Source organism: Nasonia vitripennis, chromosome 1, assembly GCF_009193385.2.
Source record: "Nasonia vitripennis strain AsymCx chromosome 1, Nvit_psr_1.1, whole genome shotgun sequence".
NCBI lineage: Eukaryota > Metazoa > Arthropoda > Insecta > Hymenoptera > Pteromalidae > Nasonia > Nasonia vitripennis.
Window position 1 is genome coordinate 27,001,188 of NC_045757.1, and position 20,211 is coordinate 27,021,398.

The 20,211-nt window shown below is 43.2% G+C and overlaps 1 protein-coding gene across 17 annotated transcripts in view; it reads right to left on the reverse strand.

Moving 5' to 3' along the window:
* The window catches only part of LOC100119465 (polypyrimidine tract-binding protein 1), a 455,850-nt gene that overhangs the window by 135,123 nt on the left and 300,516 nt on the right, over positions 1 to 20,211 (reverse strand). Inside the window, exons 1-2 of one of the 17 annotated variants that reach the window (XM_032595740.1) lie at positions 9,036 to 9,524; positions 7,961 to 8,107 (exon numbers count right to left, since the gene is read on the reverse strand). The exons of 12 other annotated variants lie outside the window; for them this stretch is intronic. In XM_032595740.1, the coding sequence (XP_032451631.1) occupies positions 7,961 to 8,032 (72 nt within the window). In that variant the 5' untranslated portion in view covers positions 8,033 to 8,107; positions 9,036 to 9,524. Of the gene's footprint in view, positions 1 to 2,424; positions 2,486 to 7,960; positions 8,108 to 9,035; positions 9,525 to 20,211 lie in introns of those variants that run through there. 4 more of the 17 variants (XM_008214649.4, XM_008214651.4, XM_031921111.2 and 1 more) reach the window with 4 other exon arrangements.

Here is a 20,211-nt window from a genome sequence, read left to right on the forward strand (position 1 = left end):
GAGACGTTAATTAAGAAGGATGTCGCTGAGAATTAGCGAGGACCTTCTGCAGAGCGGCGCCGCCATCAGTATAGTCAGAGGACAGATGGGACGGACAAGGGTCGATTTTCTCTCTCTCACCCGCGTACATAGTGTGTCTCTCCGATCTCGGGAGGAGGGCGAGTCAAAATAAGGGGCAGAACCAAAGGAAATCCCCTGGCCTAGTTAACCCTTTGAACTATGCGCAAACGGCCGAGGAAGGAAATAGACCGAGAGATATTTAATGAAATTACTCTTCATAATTTAATGAGAAGTCATGAATGCCGAGGCAGCTACCGATTATTCTCGTTTGCGTTATGTGCTGCTGCCACAAGCTCAAGGCGACTACTCCTTCTTTGGCTGCTCTGCGCAGCGTATTTATAAGCGGCGTATATCGTGATAACATTGAGCGTTCGCTTTTGTGCTTGGACTTGGATAATCTTCGAGCTAGCTGTGCGTTTATTCTTCTTTAAGATTCGCGTGGGATTAAATAGTCGAGGCTGCTCTGAAGTGACGCTCTTCCCACGGCCTTTTTGCTTCGTCTGCTCTTTTTGTATACAGTAGTAAGAGCAAAGCTTTCGCTAATTAAATTTATCATTTCGGGGATTTCAAGCTAAAGTTGCGCTTCTTCAACTGCTAAGCTCGGGTTTCGTCTGCTTTCTGATACCATTATCAGCCGTATTTCTTAGAGCAGATGCTCCAGTGTAATTGATATGATTGTGTTGTATTCTGTTACAATTCGACTTATCAGAAGTAAATATATGGATTTTTTGAGATGCTTAACAGCTTTAAGTTTAATTCTCCTCTCTTAAAAAAATGATGGCCTTTGTTGTGAAGCATTTAATACGTGATTCTGATTGGTTGCTGGTTGGTTGCCTAAACCGCTTTAAATTCATAACCCTCAAAACAGTCATAACTCATAACCCTGGTAGAAATGTTTGAGGTGTTTAAAATGAAATGTGGAAACCTTGATAACAGATAAAATATATGTAATATAACTAGCAAGAAATTTTAGTAAAAATTAATCATTACCATGAGTGTGTAGTATTACAACATGTGTATTGAAAAGTGGCACCCTAACCCTATTTAAGGTAGTAATAAAGTGTGTGAATATTATTTAGTTTTTTTTTTTAAATGTGAGTGAGAAGTTCAATTAAAAGAATAAAGAGTTTGAAGATATACTGTGTCTCTGTGCCCAAAGTCGCCCTCGGTGAGGTTTGAGAGGTGAATTTAAAAAAAAGTTCAGTATCCAAGTCAGTAAGTTTAAGTCTATCATTATACAATGCTCTTTGAATTGTAAAAAGGCTACTAGACAACTAAAATATGACACTGCCACTTCTAGTGTAGTTTCTGTGTAACTCTCTACAAGTAAAATTTTATACACTAAATTAAAAAATTCATATGGGCCTTGATGTGAAAATATGAATGAAAACAGTTAAATCATAATCATGTAGGTTGCATGTTTTCTAAGTAGCGTAGCAAATATCTGTGTAAAATTTCAGTTGTATGGCTGTTTTGTAATGCAAATAAATGGCATTGTAATGATAGACAAACCCACTGACTCTTATACTGAACTTTTCTTCAAATTCACTACTTAAACCAATGACGACGAGATTTAGCATTATTAATATATATTTTTTTAAATAGTTTTGAGGGATTTAGTAACATGTTACATGCTTATAAAATATTAGCAGACGTTAGTGTGCCGCCCAACGCTCATGGTGGATTTTCTACCAGTGTTATTAGACAGAGATAGAATCAAGAGCGCGCGAAGCGCGCCTTCATTCCTAGTCCTCTTAAAAAAGTGATATCGGAAAATTGAAGCCGAAAATGAATTAGTTGATTCTGATGAATCGAGAAATGTGATTAGTTAATGACGATGCTGTAGCTTATATATAAAAACTTATCATGATTGGTTAATTTAACAATTTCTAAATAAAGTTAGTTACAGTTATAGCATATGCGATCCAAGTAGCAGACCCAACAAAAGCTAGTTTTGTCAAGGATGACATAGCGGTATACATATACACTTTTCTCGCAGAAAGCCATAAGGGAAATAGGAAAGCGCATATACGCCATCTATCTTCGCTAGCCAGAAATTGATCACATGAAATACGGCTTTTGATATAATTTTTTTTTCATTTTTCACTATTCAACTTATTACCAAAAATTAATGTGGAATTACGCATTCGTACAGATTGAGCACAAAAATGAACATCCAATAAGGATTTCTTATCTTCGCGAGCTTTACAAGGTTATTCTTTAAACCGACTATTAATGGGGTGAAAGGCACATGCAATTTATCGCTGAACCCATGTATCTTACCGCAACAATCAATACAATCACAAAATCAAAGTTTTTTTCACATTTCACGATTCTAAAAGCGATCTATATATTCTCTCTTACCATACCGGAAGTGGACAACATTCAGCGCTTAAAATTGAAATAGCGGGCTTGCAAACTCACCTGAAACAAAAACAAAAAGTTCGAATTACTACGAGTTCGTCGGCACAAAGGGAAATTCGCCACCCACGCCTTTTTCCATCAACAGCGGGCGAAAAAAAATGTTCCCTTCCCTCCGCTAGTGCGAAAACACTCACGTCGCTGCACACACCGCTCATACAAATATATCGCATTTGCCTCGGAACTACACAGTCCGAGAGTGCAGCAGTAGTTGCCACCTCGTTTTTATCTCTCTTCCTCTCTCTTCCTCTTCATAGTCGTTCCCTTTCAATTTTTGCGGGTCGAAAACAAATAAAGGGACACGACCAGGCGGAGAAAAAACTGTAAAACCGTTTTCCAAGGTAGGCGTGTGCGCGCTGTAATTTTTCACGTTCGACGCCGCCACTCCGCAGTACGAGAATTTAGGGCGCACACGCACAAGCTGCAAATGAAACCGACACTCGCGTGCCGCGCGATATACACCTCTCCCCTCTGTCCCAAGAGTAGAGTGCAGTAGTCTACTCTCAAAATCTCTATAGCCACGGAGAGTCCGGATGCGCTGTTGGTTTTTTTCGACGCATCTCGTGTAAATCAGTGGACTCGGCAGGGTGGGGATCGGTGATTTCTTTCTTGCTTTTTTTGCTTCGCGTCTCTGTGGGAGGGTATATCGCGTGACAGAATTGAACGTGCGTGTCTCTCAATAAGAGAGGATAGGAGGCCTCGCTCGAATGTGCCTCTCTCAATCTGAATGGAGTATACGATCGTCGCGTACACACGAGGATTCTTATCGAATTTTGGCACATTTCGGCGAGCGGAATTGTTTTAGCGAGAAACGGACGGCCCTGTGACTTTTATTAAAATTGATTATTTTTTTAGATCTTTTTGTACCATATAACTTAATCTGCATAGGTGTGACATCTGCACGGTAGTTTTAGTTACGCCACTGCTAAAATATGTAAATTAGAAGAAGAAATATAAACAGACACACACATAAAATACGAGTTTTTTAGAGAGTCACTTTGAATAAGGTCGCGTCGAAGTAACATCAAACATTCATGCGTAGATCTTCGTACGCAGAGGCATGCTGACCTTCAGAGAAAAGTAGAATAATAGGTATACCGTCAAGGCGTAAAAAAAATTAGCGTGTAGTCAAAAAGTTTCGAGAAGCGTGGTGGAGTGAAGGTAATCTAAATGAACGGAAGTCACAAAATTTCTCAGAGCGCGGTGTACATAAACTTAATTAATTTTTCTTTTAAGAGTACATACCCGCATGCTTCATAGAGAAGGTGCGACGCATGATTCTGTTGTTGTGGAAAAATACGTTAAAACAAGCATTTTATCATGCTAAAATTAGTGTGCAGTACTTTAATTTCAAATTAAAAACTAATTTAATTTGCTATTGAAATTTGATTGATTGAGTTTAAAGAGAGCAATTTTATCACTTATCCCGAAAAGATGGTATTCGTGCAATAATATAAAGTTATAGAAGCAATGAACTCTTTTTTCTGACAATAATTATCATAATTCCATTGCGGCAGATTTAATCCAGATCCAAGCCAAAATAAACACAAACAAAACTCTGCCTTATAATATAATATCCTCTTTATTCCGCTACTATAGAGTAATTCGTTCTCCGATAATCCGATATTTATGGAGCCTTGCTACGTTGCTATATGCCCCTTTCCCACCCGAAATTTTACCGTCACCTTGGCGCTCGAATAGGGGCTTTTAATATTCATCCAGTCCTTAAAAACTCTTGCTCGAGGTGGTTTCACGACAATATATATCAAACAAAAACTACCTCTTTTTCTTTCCACGGAGCTGTACACGCGACACAAAGACATACGGACGGGATCGATTTTCCCGAGCGGCTGAGGCTTATCTGGCCGATCACGCGAATCAGCCGCTGATTGGCCGAACCAAAACTCCGTCTCTGTATACCGTATACTGTCTGCATACAACAACGTTGCTGCTGCTGCTGCAGCAGCAGGTGTAGTAGCTAAATGTTCCATTTTTCAAAGGGCTGGTCTCTATACTGATGGCGACGAGCGACACACGTATCGACGATATGGATCGTATCGCGGCAAAGGATCGAGCATCCTATCGGTACAAGAGGGCTAAGTTTTCGAAAGCCCTGGCTGCCGCGTGTGCGGCTGTTACTTGCAGGTGCAAACGACACATATTTATATTATAGAGAATTCAGAAAGAGATCTTTGGTTAGATCTCGATAAAAAAATACCTATGTAAATTATTTTGCAAGCAAGTTGAATACTTTATTCAGAAAAATTCGTCTGTTTCTAGAATATAACTAATTTTACTGCAAGAGGGCTGGATAATCACTCACACGAGCACGTGATGCATCATTACGCAGAAACAAAGGGCGTGGAATAAAAGGTAAGAACGAGGAGAAGAGAGAAAGGGATAACAATAAGCGAGTGGATAATTCATCATCTCGCATTAGCGAGTGGATGGTAATGATAGCGAAATGGGGGAAAGGAACTCACAAGAGAGGGAAAACAACAGTGAGTGAGGTAATATCCAAATGCTTCATTCGCAGCAGTACACTTGTCGATTTTGAGCACAGTTTAGCCAAAATATGCAGAAATTTTAAATCATTTAATTGGAATATTTTATTGCATATTTTTAGGCTGTAACTGTAGTAAACAAAATCAAGCAAACCTAAAAATGAATAAAAATAAAGAAAATCGCAGGTATTTCCAAAACGTAATCGAGCACTACTAATTGTTGTTCTTCAAGCACAGCGCATAGTGCAGAGGCGTCTACAAACAACATACGTGAAATCTTCCTTTCTTGTAAACACTTATAAGGGTCCCTGAATGTGCTGCATGCACAAAAGCCGTCTTATTTCGCAAACTGCACTGTACACACACGCACACAGCTGCGCCTCGAAAAGTCGCGACGCTCCAAGGATGGAAAAACGAAAAGAAGAAGACAGAGAGATGAGAAAGACGACGACGGCGACTTGGATGTTTCTAGCTAACAATGGACGAAACGCGGAACAATGGTGCGTAACGAGAGGCGCATTCGTCGCTTTGCGCGAAAGAGAGGGACCACCAACGAGAAGAAAGCAGATTTTCAAATTTCTCCTGTAAAAGGAGTGAATGGAAATGTAATAAAGGATGATGGCGAGCGGAAGAAGAAGAAAGAGATAAGAGTATGAGAATATGCTTGGCGGCGGACAAAATGTGTGCGTTGGCAATTCAAATCATAATTCGTAATAAAAACCATTTTTTTTCTATAAAAAATCCACATAAATAAGCATATAGCAAGATGGGTGTTTTATGACCGGTCGTTAACACAAATCAACGTCTTGAAAAGTAAATGTTAAAAAAATTGGATAATAAGCAGCTGGATCACGTTAAACAAAAAAATGGGAGAGACTCGGTGAGAGTAAAAAGAGAAAAAATGGCCCCAATTGTCCCGTGAAAGACGACGGAAGGCACAAGCAGTGCGTTCGCTTATTACGGCAGAAGTCTTGAGCGTTTCGTCCCCCCCCCCCCCCCATCAACCTACCCCCTACGAAGCAGTACCTGTAGTATACAGTTCTCTCCCCGCTCTCCTTTACAAAGACGATGGCAGTAAAGGCTATTGTTACGACTGGCCCCCACCCCACCGGCGACGGTTGTCGATTTTCCGTTTTTCGACGCTTTAGCGCCTCGAGGATTGCATTCATCGTCGTCGGAGGGGTTTCATTCGCGTACATTATAGCTCAGCACACTGCCGTGCCGACTTAGCCGTGATTTTCGACGTCGATGCTTACTAAATGCGTTTATTAGCTTTCTGTCTAATTTTCAGGGAGACTATTTTGGGAAAGTGGCGTCGACAAGTTTCTTGCGACGAATTTCGCACAAGAAAATTAAATCGAATGCACTATTCACAAGTAAATAAGAGTCGGTGGTTGACACGGATGGATCGAAAGTACGCGTAGAGGCTTTTTTTAAAAAATTTAAATAAACCCCGCTGAATAAATCGAGAAGTCCGGTGTAACATATCCAATCTCATCCCGAGAAAATCAACATCTTTCAAAAGCTATACATACAAGTCCCTCGCTGCCAGCATGTCCCAGAGACTCGCTCTCTGTATTTTTTTGCAAACAGGGAAAAAATCTAATTTAATATCAACAAAGTAACAAGATTACGCTCGCGGAGCGGCAGCCTCTGGGCGAAAATGCAATCTCCCTTTATTCGAAAGTGATTAGACTTTGGAGCCGGGGCTGTGTGTGCTCCTCCTGCACAAGCGTGTGCTACAGAGGGAAAGAGAGAGAGAGAGACGACGAGTCTGCAGCGCCACCTAAAGCAAGAGGGAGAGGGAGAGAGAGGTATAAGCGGCTGCTACCGCAGAGAGTAGGTATAGGAGGGAAGCCGATGCGGCGGAAGTCTATATGAAAAGAGTCCCGTAGGTAATTTCTGCCGAAGTAGGACGAACGAACGAGAAATCAAGCAGGTGCAGCAGCAGCAGCCCCCTTCGACCTTCCTTATCCATAAGGCATTAGACGGCTTACCGGGGAGGCTCTTAACGGCACCGAGGAAAAGAGACGCTATACAGTGCGCCAGCTAGCGCGTAGAGCATTTTCACGGCAACGGCAGCAAAGCGCCGAGTGTGTGCTCTATATATCCCTCGTACTCATCTTCCTTGAAAAAGTTGATCAGCCGGGGCTAGTGCAGCTCTGCTTCCTATTCACCGTACTGACTGCAGATGCGAACGGATGAATATGAACGCGGGCGTGGGCACGAGAGGGAAAGAGAGAGAAGAATGGGTTCCGGTGGGCTGAGAGGGAGAGAGAGAGAGAGAGAGAGGAGCGAAGGGATGCGCTTCGGCCTTTTTGTATGCGCCGATTGGAAAAGTCTTTTGTTACTTTTTTTTAATTATTAGATGCTATAGAGGCTTTTCGACGGAATCTTTGTGCTTCATTATTGATCTTATAGTAACCAATTTTTCAATTTGGGTGTCGAGGAGGATTCATTTTTTTTTGGTAATGGAACAATAATACTTTTTGATGTGAAATAGAGGTAGCTGCTCTCTGCAGTAATAAAGACATACGATCTAGTTATCAACCTCAAATGAAGCTCTCAATTGAAAGTGTACAAGTTTTTGTTACAATCTAAAAAGTCAAGATTTTTTTAGTTATAATGTATGTAATTAATCTATTATTTGTTGACCCATTCCTATTCGACAATGACTTGAGCAATGCATTGAGATTGCTTTATACAACTTCAGAAATAGACATGGATCTACTTAATATACTAAACAAGAATGTAGATTGTAATTACGGATGACCCGTTGTAAAACTAATATTATCTATGCAGTGTAACTAAATAAATGACCCATGGATCCAAAAAGAAAACTCTGTTACTCGTTATGTTTGGTAAAAAAACAGATGTAGTTGCTTTGTTAAATTTGTAAAGATAAAACTTCAATCAAGTTCAGTTGATACAAATAAATAATTCAATAAATAAAGAGGTAAAGAACAATATAATACCTTTCTCGCATTTGGGTGGTCGTGAAACGGAGGAAGCACTGCTGGTGGCATATTCTCATACATCATGAACATTCTATGTCGACCGTGGTTAAAGTGTGTGTCACACAAACAATTTCATACACTAACTCACAAACACAAAGCAAGGAACTGAAATAAAAAGAACCTTGTGAGTAAGATTAGATTCTACTACAGAAACGATCAAACATGTGCAGCACTTGTTGCTGCTCGCTGTGCTACTTGTGCAATTAATACGCAAGTGAAAAATCAATAGCAGGATAATACATCTTTGATTTAAGAAATAAATACAGCATGCGTTGCATACAACTTTTTGGATAACGTTCAAAAATTAAACAAGACAGTTATTCAAATCTTCACAAAGTTAAAATCTATTTTCACATTATTATCCGGTACCCGAGCGCTATCTACTCATCGCATCTGTAAAAGTACCACGTCAAACGCGAGAACGTAAGAAATAACATCGAAATCGAGTGTTTCAGTAGACAACAACACCATCAGCAAATTCGAAAGCGCCGCGCGGGGCCGACAATATCACGAGCGCGCCTGCGCCAACATGGCGGCTCCACGAGGCACGCCAGCTGCATATAGCCGCGCAACGCTCTCCTCGCATACAACTATACAAGTGTGTATCACTATAGCTACTAGCCGGTGAACAGAGAGCGGGTGAATATACATATATATATATATATATATGTGTGTGTGTGTGTGTGCGTGTGTGTGTATAGTATAAGCACAAAGCGCGACGCGAAATCGCAGAAACAGCACAGCGCAGCAACGAGGCTCACGTGTTTCTTTCGTTCTCTCTCGACACTCCCTCGCTCTCGCTCTGTGTACATGCGCGTGGCTCGACGACAGGTAGAAAGCCACTTGAGGATTCCGAAGCCGCTCGGCGCTCTAACCTTGAGCACCTGGCGAATTCCGCAAGGACAGGCCCGAGCGGCTATTCTGTATTCTTTTCTTTATTCCTCTCCTCCGCCAAGCGACGACGCCGCCACGTGATTGACGCGAGCAGTTACAGCGAGAGCGTTTCGAGAGAATAGCGAAATAAAATCCTAACCTCAAAAACTACATACACAATGGCTATGCGCCGATTTTTCCCGCCAAACTTGTATAGTTATATTGTTCTGCCCGATGCACAACTCCAAGACACTTGTCGGCGGACTCACGGCGGCATACAATTCACTCCGTCCGTCGTAAGTCAACGGGCTTCTTCGACGATAAAAATTCTCTCATCACTCGTGTCGCACCGGACAAAGAATATAACGCACTGCGATACACGCGATTATAAATCAGACACTCGCACGCTAACCGACTACACTGTGTGCGGCTCGTTGTATAAAAAAGCCAATCCGCGCGTGCAAGAGAAAAAATTGCTCAAGAGACGCCGACGACGGGAGCGAGCAAAGCGGAGTATAAGACTAGAGAGAGAGAGAGAGAGAGAGAGAGAGAGAGAGAGAGAGAGAGAAAGAGAGGGAGAGAGAGAGAGAGAGGGAGAGAGAGAGAGAATGAAGCGCTCTGCGTGCCGGCGCTGCCGGCGAAACGAGTCGAACTGACGATGAGAGAGAGCCCGCGCGTTTTTACGATCCTCGCCGCAACAGTGCGAGCGAGAGAGAGAGTCTGATGCCGAACGACAGAGACGGAGAGAGAGGCGGCAGAGACTATAACTATATAGCTAACCGGTGCGCGCTTATGTTCGAGGAAGGGCTGCAGTTATGGTCGCCTCGGCGTCTGCGTGCAGTGTATAGAGTCGGTCTTCTTTCTCTCGGGGCGAGTGGTCGAAACGGAGAGGAGAGGAGAGAGAAAAAAGTGTAAACACTGCTGTCCAGCCGCTTGCGCGCATGTGTATTATATATAGGTATATTGCAGCGGCGGCGCCGGTGTCGTAGCCAGCTGAGAGTTCCGCGAATTTCGCGCTTAAAGGTGGGGTGTCCGTGTGTGTGAATATTATAAACGCGGATCGTATTCTATCCGCGCAGCGGATTATGTGGCGTCTCTTTTTTCTATCTCGCTGATTCTTAATGTCGAGCGAGAGAGAGAGAGAGAGAGAGAGAGAGAGAGAGAGAGAGAGAGAGAGAGAGAGAGAGGGCTCTATGATACACCGGCTTATTTTTAGGAGCTGAGCGACTCGACGCTCTATGCATATTTTAATAGACGCGCCGGAGGACAGACCGAGCGCTGTGCGCGACGACGATTTGTGGACGATTCTTTTTTCGTGGAACTCAATTCCCACGCGTTTAAAAATGTAGCTTCGTTTGTTTGATTCTCGAATGATGTGGCGTCTAGTGATTTACCGGATTGAAAATAAAACTTTCAGCGATTCAATTTCGAAAGGAGAAACAGTCCGTAATTGATCGAATATATATAGCGTACGTATACGCCGACAAAATAATTATAGATATATTTCGTGCTTGAAATTTCGATTGTCCGACGTTCGCAGGCGTTACATAAATTGTCTCCGCATTATGTTATGCGCGCTTCAAAACGCGTTATACAATTTCGAATTATTACAACACCGGCTGTACTCCTGTAAGCTACTATATTTTGCAATCGGCTTATTCGAACGTCTATTCGAGCAACTTCTTCAAAAAAATACTCTCTGTATCCATGCGGAATGCTAAGCCGGAACCAAGAATTTATTTGCTCAGCTCTTTCGCGGGAAGCAGAGTAAACCCAATAAGCATGCAAATAAGCCCCTCGCTCTCCCTCTATCGTCAGCAATAATCAGCCAAAAGTATATATTTCGCACAGCATGTACATACGTATTCGGTACGTCAGAGCGCGCAATCGCGTTACCGCCGCTAATGAAAGTCACAAAGGGCGAAACTGCGCGAAAGGGGCCGAAAAAATTAGGGGTCGCTGTCGCGCGCGTCCCAGTGAAAAAAAACAAAGCCTCCGACGAAAAAAGCACAGAGAGAGAGAGAGAGAGAGAGAGAGAGAGAGAGAGAGAGAGAGAGAGAGAGAGAAAGAGGACTACGAAGGTAACGAGAGACGTCCGCTAAACAACGATAAAAATAAAGAGCAGCTGCAGCGCAGCCCGAGAGAAAGCACACACATAATAACACGTGTGTACGTATGCAGCGTACGTGGAAATTCATTCGCGCATCTCTCGTTGTGTGTGTATAAGTACAGGACGGCGAGCTCGGCGAAAAATGTCAGCGGGAAGCTTCTCTGCACCGCGCGATAATATTCGCGGACACGTAGAGGCCATTAGAGATGCGAACTCTGTGTGGGTGTGCCCAGAGGAGGAGGCGTCGATCCCGCGGCTAAAACCGAGAGATAGGCGCGCGCGCGAGTGAAAGCGTCTCTCTCTCTCTCTCTCTCTCTCTCTCTCTCTCTTTCTCTCTCGGCCGTAATGAAAGAGAAGCGCTCGCTCGCGCTGTGTAAGGGCTTTGCGTTTAATATACTGAAATTGCTTGATTATATTTTACGACGCTGTGCGTGAATTTCTTTTTTTTTACCTCTGAAAAGGCGATTGTTCTATGCCCGCTATCTCTCGCGAGGAGCTGACGCCTCGCTAATTCGAAAACAAATATACTCTAGCGACCGGAATACAGCTTGGAGGTCGACCGGTATACGATATTGTGCGTTTGTACGGTAAACGGTGACACGCGTGTATTTTCCGACTTTTGTTTTGTTCGAATTCTCGCATTCGAATGATAAGTATATAGAAGCCGCGGTCGTTTTGAAAATTCGAGAATTCGTATATACTTTCGCGTAAAATTACGTAATCCGCATTATTAAAGTTGAAGAACACGTGGCATTCGTAAGCCGCTGCTGAGTAAGCGCCGCGGTTTCCGTATTATCTAGCAGATAATAATAATAATAATACTCGTCTCGCTGGTCTATTTGGGCTGGTATTCGAGCGTAGTTATATTCCCTTTCTACCTCTCCTCTCTGCGGCGACCTTAAAGGGGTTTATTTACCCTGAAACTCGATACTCATTACGCAAACTCTTATCGCTGGCGATCCTACCGTAGTCTGTTTTATGCGGAATGAAATGACGATTATAACTCGAGAGAATTTTCTCGCTGACCGCTGCGGTCGGGAGAAGAGCAACGTTTACGCGCGATGCTTGCTTTAAATGTGCATTTCCAACTTTTTATTTTGTATATTGCTCTGAATTATGCAAATCGTGACGTTATTATTTGGGAATTTTTGGAAATTAACTACATTATTCTTAATTTTTAAATTCAAAATAATAAGGGCAAATTGAAAATTCCTTTTATTATCAACCACAGCCAAAAGTAAACGACCACCGAAGCGTCGGCATAATGATCATTGAAAAACATTAAGTATGCGACCATGGCGAACGGCCAAAAAATCTTATCTCACGGCGCCGAACACCCGTCGCCCGAAAATCCGCTGCAGTAGCAGTCTCTCTATGAGAAGAGAGACTCGCGATGCCGACGGATAATTGTCGGCGCGATTGTTTTGAGAAAGGCTTTTAAGCACGCGGCACACGGCGGCGGTTTTGCCCCCGAGACCCGCACGGCGCAGCCGTTTTCATTGCGGAAGAGAGACGAGGAGGCAAAAGTCGTTCGAAGAAGAACGACAACTTCTGCTCTCAGCCGCGGCTTTGTTGAAATTTCGGATAATCCGGCGCGGCTTTTCAAAACGTTGCTCTTTTTTGTTACAACCTTGTATATCTCAACTTTTAGTTCACATTATTGTCCGCAAGGGACTTTTTTCATGCCAGTGATTTTACAATGCGATGCCCTTTACAAACCAACAAGATGACAACGATGAAAGTGTTGAAAACTCAGATGACACGAGTATGCGGCGCAAATTGATAAACTGGCGCGCACTTGAAATAATTCAACGTTATCGAGCGCGAGTTTGCGACTACTTTGGGAACAAAAAATTAAAAAGTACTTAGCGGGGCGTTGCGTGCCTGCTGTACGTTGTGCCCGAGTGTCTCCGCATTGAAGCGTAGAAAAGTTTCGTCGCTGCAGATCGTAAATTCAAGGATACAAAGAAATGAATCGAAAGTTTACGTAACAGGCTTCTTTGGAAGTTTTCAATTTGCGCGACTGCTCGATAATTGCCGCCTGACATTTTTCTTTTCGCGCGCGCGCGAGAAAACTTATAATTCGAGCTTTAAATAAACCGATCGTTATGTAACTATTTGAAAAAAAAAATTACTCTTAGTAATCACACGACGCCGTGATAACACCTATATACGCTTTCTATTATCAATAGCTGCAGAACAAAGCCGATCGTTCACGGCCAAGGCGTATGTTCCTGCATCGTGTCTCGTAAAAACGCCGTCGCGCGACAAGATACAACTCCGCGATTACGGAAACAAACAAAAGTGCCTGCACAGGTGCGAAAAAATTTCTCTCCCCGTAAAAATAAAAAAAGCATCCTCCGCGCGCGCTCATCGTCGTAAACGATCTCTCTCCCTCACGACGACGAGTCGAGGCGCCTTCGACAATCCGTTATCAATTTGCATTCGCCGCGGCGGGAAATTTCAATTTCCCCGCCGTGCTTTTTAATCGCCCCCCGCAAGCGAGTTATACGACGCGAGCGATTTTCCCGGCACGCGAGCTTTAATGCCGCCTCTTTTTTATGTCCAAACGCGCGCGGTGTAAAACAGTGTAGTAGCAGCGGGGACTTTTGTGTTCGACGGCTGCGGCGCGCGTTATATTTTTGCCTCAAGTTTTTTTTTTTGTTTCGCGAGCGGGAGGCATTATAGTGCTACTCGAGATTCGCGGGGCTAATGCCTTTGAAGGTGGCTTGATTGCACCGCCGCCGACGCCGCGCGGACTCTTATAAAACGCGTATGCGCACTGCTGCTGCTGCTGTAGGGGTAGAGTTAGCGTCAATATAACACTTTGCGTCGAGATCCGCGGCGAAGCTCAAGTTTTACGGTGACGAGCCTTTTTCGGTTCACTGGAAAAGCCAAGCCTTTATTGCAGCGAGTGTATAGCTGCTGCTGCTTTTAAGGCCGTGGGGGTTTTATTCGGTTATAGTTGAATTTCTTTTTTATTTTCAAAGGCGTTATTTTTCTATTTTATTTTCTATCTTACGCTGCAGCTCTCGTTGCGTCTCGTTATTTGCCGAAGACTTTTAATTACATGAAACCCCGCGAAGCTCTACGCCGGGAAACTTAATTGCTACTCTCCATTTTTCATTTTTCCGATTCCCGAGAAGCTCGAAGTAACTCGGTGTAATATAACGGAGAACTTATTAATATCCCTCGGACGCTTGCGCGAGGGAACGTCGATAATATACAACGCTGGTTAACCCTTTTCAGCATTATCCTCGTGGACAGGAGCAACTTTAACGCTTCGGGTTCTCGTATGGATACAGAAGTATTCGTTCCGCCTTTCATAATACTCGGACGTCGCGGCAGCGGTATAGGTAATCGCGTTTGAACGAGCGTGCGCGCGCGGGAAATTCGAATTTCCTGATTCCGACAAGGCGCAGCGCGCAATTGCGCATCGAATCATCGCACGCACGCATTCAAAAGTTTACTGCACCGATGCATGACGGGATTGAGAGAAGTTATTATACATATACGGGAGCTGGATGCCGGAGTGTATTAATTCGCTTAGGCTTGCGATATTTTCTGGATGAACTGCAGCAGGCTTGGCTTGAAAAGCTTCGCGGAATTGAATGGTATACCGGGAATCGTAGTTCTGGCAAATGCGCTAACAGCGTTATCTGCTGAGTTATAAAGCTGTGCCCGTGTGTATATATATATATATATATATATATATATATATATATATATATATATATATATAGGGGGATTATTCGGGAATCGAATGTGAAAGAACATAATTAAAAATTATTATTCAAACACATCATCGTCGTTCTCGCAAATAATACCAGCTCTAACAAACCAGTACACTTAAAATTCCAAGTCGGCGCATAGCCATAGCGCGCACTAATTATAATTTCTCTATTTTCAAGCTCCAAAGAAGCCACAAACGCTTATTAACCAGCGTGAATAAGACGTCGCTCGTTATGGGGAATATTGTCCACCATGAGCTTCTTCTCTTCGCGAAAAGCAGCAGCAGCAGCAGCGGCGACAGACGTTTTGTGTCCCTCGACTACTGCAGCTTGTATTATAATATTTCTAATGAGGCCGTCGCGCGACGCGAAAATGGAGCGACGACGAAATAAGTCGACGGCGGAAGCACGAGAGAAACGAGAACGGAACCCGACTGATGCTATATGGTTCATCGAGCACGAGAATACTCTCTGTTTCGCGAGTCGTCGACTCGTCGGCGGGAAAACGCGACAGCGCGTGCAGTTTTTTACTCGTTTCGACGAAAAAATCGTCTGCTTCTGAAACGGCATTTTTGCCTGTTATATATAATATTCTGAATAGAGAGAGAGAGAGAGAGAGAGAGAGAGAGAGAGAGAGAGAGAGAGAGAGAGAGAGAGAGAGAGAGAGAGAGAGAGAGAGAGCGTATAAATTGTGAATTCCACACTTTGGCTTAATCCGATATAAAGGGTCGATTAATATTAATAATTAATGAGGAGCATATTCGATGAACACTGTGCACTGCGCAGTTTGATATGGCAAAGCAATTGGGGGTTAAATAGTATACGCTTGCTAATTACAATACGCTCTACAGTCTAGCTTTCCGCAACTGCGTTCAATTTGGATTATTGTTGATTGTTCATAGACAGAGCATCGGTTTTTGGTTAGAATGGATCGACCTCGTAATGACAATTAGACGTAATTCAGTGGGTTTGCTGAGAGCCAACATTTATCCCTTTCAAATCCACAAAACGCATATAAACTAGCTCGAAATATTTATCACCTTCGCTCAATCGCAGTATGAAAAATCGACTCTCCAATGCGATCTAACCAGCTTCACGCGTGCGCCAGTCAAAACAGCAGCCAGTAGCTATGCTGTTCTCCTTAGGAATGAGTTTAATTAAACCACGGTATAATGCCGGGTACATCGACCCGTCGCCAAAGTTTTATTACTTTCGAGAGAGAGAGAGAGAGAGAGAGAGAGACGCGGCGATGAAAATCGTTCGCCGGATTATGAATTAATCCGTATAGGCCCGTGTATCGAGAGCTTTTCACGTTCGCGCATGGACTCGCGATCGAATTATGTTACGCAGTTTATAAACACCGAGCGAGCTTTGCCTTTTCTTTTATCATCGGCGAGTATAGAGAAAGCGAGAAAATTGACGGCTTGTGTCATTCGCTTTGTTGTATGCCACGTCATGGGGATAAGTATACTCCGGCATTAAGTTGATGCGCATGGGGTGAGTGGGATAATATAATTAAATATGCGTATTCAGTCGTGTTGCGTGAAATATATTCTGGTTTTGACTAAGTGGACGTAGTGAGAGAGAGAGGGGGGGCGGTATTATGTTGAGTATGCGTGAGATATATTTAATTAATTATGTAATTTCGATGTGCGGATTTCGCAGAGCTCCAAGTGGAATCGCGTATCCGGGATGTGTATCGAAGCGTTGAGTAAATATAAAATTGGTACAAACGCGGGCCGGTGTGCGTTGCGAAATTTAATTCAGCTTGATTGTATGTGTTTTGTTTTAATTAAAATGTTTTATTATTAACGCGCACGAGCCAATTTTCTGTGTACGCAACCGCAACGAATTATTGATTATTTGTAAAGGCATACAATTGTAAATGCATAGCATTCGTCTAAACTGTTAAAATGAATTTCGGTCTGCCTTGAACTTTAAAATTCACAATATAGGTTATTTCATTTTTCATCCTCTCTTAACCGTCTTCGTTGAGTCCGCCTCAGTTGCAAGCTCGTGCTTTTGACGTTCAAAATCGCGGGGCGCGTTGTAAACTCAGAAAAAAATATCATAGATGGATAGAGCGCCACGACAGTTCAAGGAACGAAAAAGTACCGGCGCCAACTGAAACGGCTGTCAGTCACGCATTGACAATGAACTTATTAGAATGGAAGAGCACACATCCCGAAGTGACGTGTCTGCAGCGCAGCTCTCTCTGTGTACAGCAGCTGGTTTTTCCTGCCATGGCCAAATAAGTTGTTCGTGCGCGCGCTCATCGATTCCTTTCTTTCCTTTTTTAATTTCATTTTATTTGACGTCGATTGGATTAGCCCGCGATACAGCTATACGAGTGCGGCGGACGGACACAATACTGTGTGGCAGTCTCCGAATTAGCAGTACGGATGCGTGTATGAAAAAGTCCAATTTATTGTTCGGAAATCCTTTTTTTTTCATCCTTTCTCGACCGTCGAATTTAATCATCCGCGCTTTTTGTGACCGCAGTCTATAAATTAACGCGCGACCCGGACAGATGGCCTTCTTCCGATCGTTTATTACAAGAAAGTTCGCCAATTATTTGCTTTTCGTATAATATTGAAGCATGGAAGAAGAAAGGAAATTTAATCAAGCACAAAGAGCCGTAAGCGTCTCGCAGAGAAATGTAAAAAATAATAACCGGGTCCGAAAAAGTTACGTCCGGTAGCTCCGGGTAGTTTTTAATTAATTTTATAAAGAGGCAAAAAAATTCAATTACACCAGAGAAATTCGTTACACTTTTGTCTGATGAGGCAGACAATTGAAAAATAATAGAAAGATCTTTTTCCTCGCGGTTTCATGGCCGCGATGCCCAGGGGGTATGTCCCATGGGTGACTCAAGAGTTCGACGATAAAAAGCACAAAGAACCAGTGCTAACTGCGCTGTCTTCCCTCTCACTCGCGGTCGTTCCAAGTGGAAAAATAGTCAAATTTAATAGTTCAGCTGTTGGAAAATAATGGGACGACGTTAGGTAAATTAAATTGTATCTGAAGAGGGCTGAACTACAATGATATAAGAATCGGCGATAAAATACTCAGCATATTCTTGTATTTCGAGTCTTGCTTGTATTTACATCGAATTCCTAGGCGGTTATTGGCCGGTGCTAATTACAAGCAAATATTTCGGTTTTTTTAACTGACTATAGAATTTTAATTAAATCGCTACACGTCCAGTAATTTTACAAGGCATTTCAGAGAGTCGATTGTTACGCCGAAAGGAATTCGATATCATGCAAGTGGAATGCGTTTCATAAATAACGAGAACGAGTTTATTCAATAGTTTTTCCCTTAGAAAAGGCGAGGATAAGGTAAGCCATTTTAACGGCTCTCGTGATAAAACACCGCGGATTAAACTATATAATATAGGTCAGAGTGCTCGCAGAGATGCGCGCGAGGTGTGCACATATATTGTTTTGCGATTCATTACGGACATTATGCGCCTTTTAGCGGATCTTTACGGGCGAGTTGATGAACTTGTAGAATTTGATACCCCTTATATTTTAAAAAGTAGCTCTCGTACTCACTCGTTATGCGCAACGAAACTGCGCGCGGGCTTTTAATGCGAACTTACCTGCAAAAGAAAAAAAATTACATGTTTATTTTACACATTAAAAACTTCAACATAATCATTTAAAAAATTCATCATCTGTTAAAACATCGGATAACTACCCACAAATCCCTATTTTAATCAAGACCGAACTATATCATACAGAATAAGCTCTCCTTCGACCGCACACAAGTAAGCACCGTAGGAAACGTGTCAGCACATCGTAGTCGGACCAATACACTCACACACTCACACACACACATACACACATACAGGCATATAAGCATACACGCGGGAAGAATTTTCCGCCACTTATGCGGAATTGACGCGCGTACGTTTTCGCGCTGGAACAGCCAATAACCAAAAACAAACACGGGATTTTGATGTCGGAAGCGGCGGGCAAAGTAGCTGTACACGTCGAAGGGATGCGTCGTCGTCGATTGGGGGATTTGCGGGAGTAAAGCCGAAGATTGCAAGCGCGAACAAAGGAAATTGCGCTGGGAACCCTTGCGCAAGCGCGGCGCGTTGCCAGGGACATGTTCGAAAATCAAATTATCCGCGGTATAGAGAAGCGAAAAATATTACACTAGATGTCCTCGGCCGGATGATTGTTTTTCCGAGGGATACGATCGCGTGTGATTGAGCGTGGATGGGCTCCTGGATTTTCGGAATCGAATGTTTTTTTCTTTTTTCTCGGTTATACGAGTACTATACGAAAGCGTTTGTTTTTCCGAAAAGTTTCATATAACTTTTGGTTATTGAATCCGATGGTTGCAGTTTGAAATAAATTTTCTGCCTGCCCTGCATTTCGCAGCTTTCATACGAACGACGAAAACAACTCGAGCTTTATTCAATCCATTTTTATTCAGTTTCATACTGAACGCACAAAAAAATAGGGAAAAATATTACGAACTACTCAACTATCCCGTGATAATTCATTAGCATCGCCGTCGGTGCAGCTGCGGATCTGCGAGTCTGGGAAGAGCCGTTCGCGCTAAATAATAACAACGCCGACGAATTATACGGCCGGCTAGGAGCTTGCGATCCACGTCATAACTGTCTAATCAAGCAGCAAAGTTTTGGCCGTTCACTCGCTCCGCTGCGCGAGTTCTCTGCTCACTTCCGGATTTCCTTCTCGCGCAGCTATAGCATGTATACAGTGTCTGTCTGCCGGTGGATATTTAACGTCGCCCAGAGTTTATCAGGCGAGAGCGATTTTTCGAAATTTACTTTTTAATAAATGTCGTATCGACATAGTTTAATTATTTATTTATCCTCGCCGAATGACGTACTATCCGCTGTCGCACAGATTATACCATATAGCGAAACGCACCAAACATACCCGCAGCTCGACATAAAAAAATTCTCAGAAATACCAAAGAATCATCGAACTCTTCCTCCCACACGTGCAGCCACTCCGCATACCAGTACACGTAATACCTTCCAGCAGCTGTTATTCCGCGTCCCTATACACACATACATCCAAGAAACATCCCCCACCCCCGCAGAAACAAATCAACTCGCGGGAGCTTATACGTCGTGGCGCGTCCGTGCACGCGAACCCGTCATAAAACTGACCCATTACGCTGTGTGCCATACGCACACCCTCGCACTCGTTACTACACATACGTATACACATCTATATACGTACAGCTGCAGCGCTCGCAGAGAGAGAGAGAGAGAGAGAGAGAGAGAGAGACAGGGAGAGAGAGAGAGAGATAGATAGATAGAGAGAGAGAGAGAGAACCGCTCGTAACGCACTCGTACGCGCCCTAAAAGCAGCCTTTACAATCCAACGAGCTTAATTGGTTCGTCGAAGTACCCGCGGGGCACTTGCAGTACTGCAGAGCTGACAACTCGAGCTCTACCGCCCTCCCCCCTCCCCACACACCCACACACGCGCGCTATATAGTAT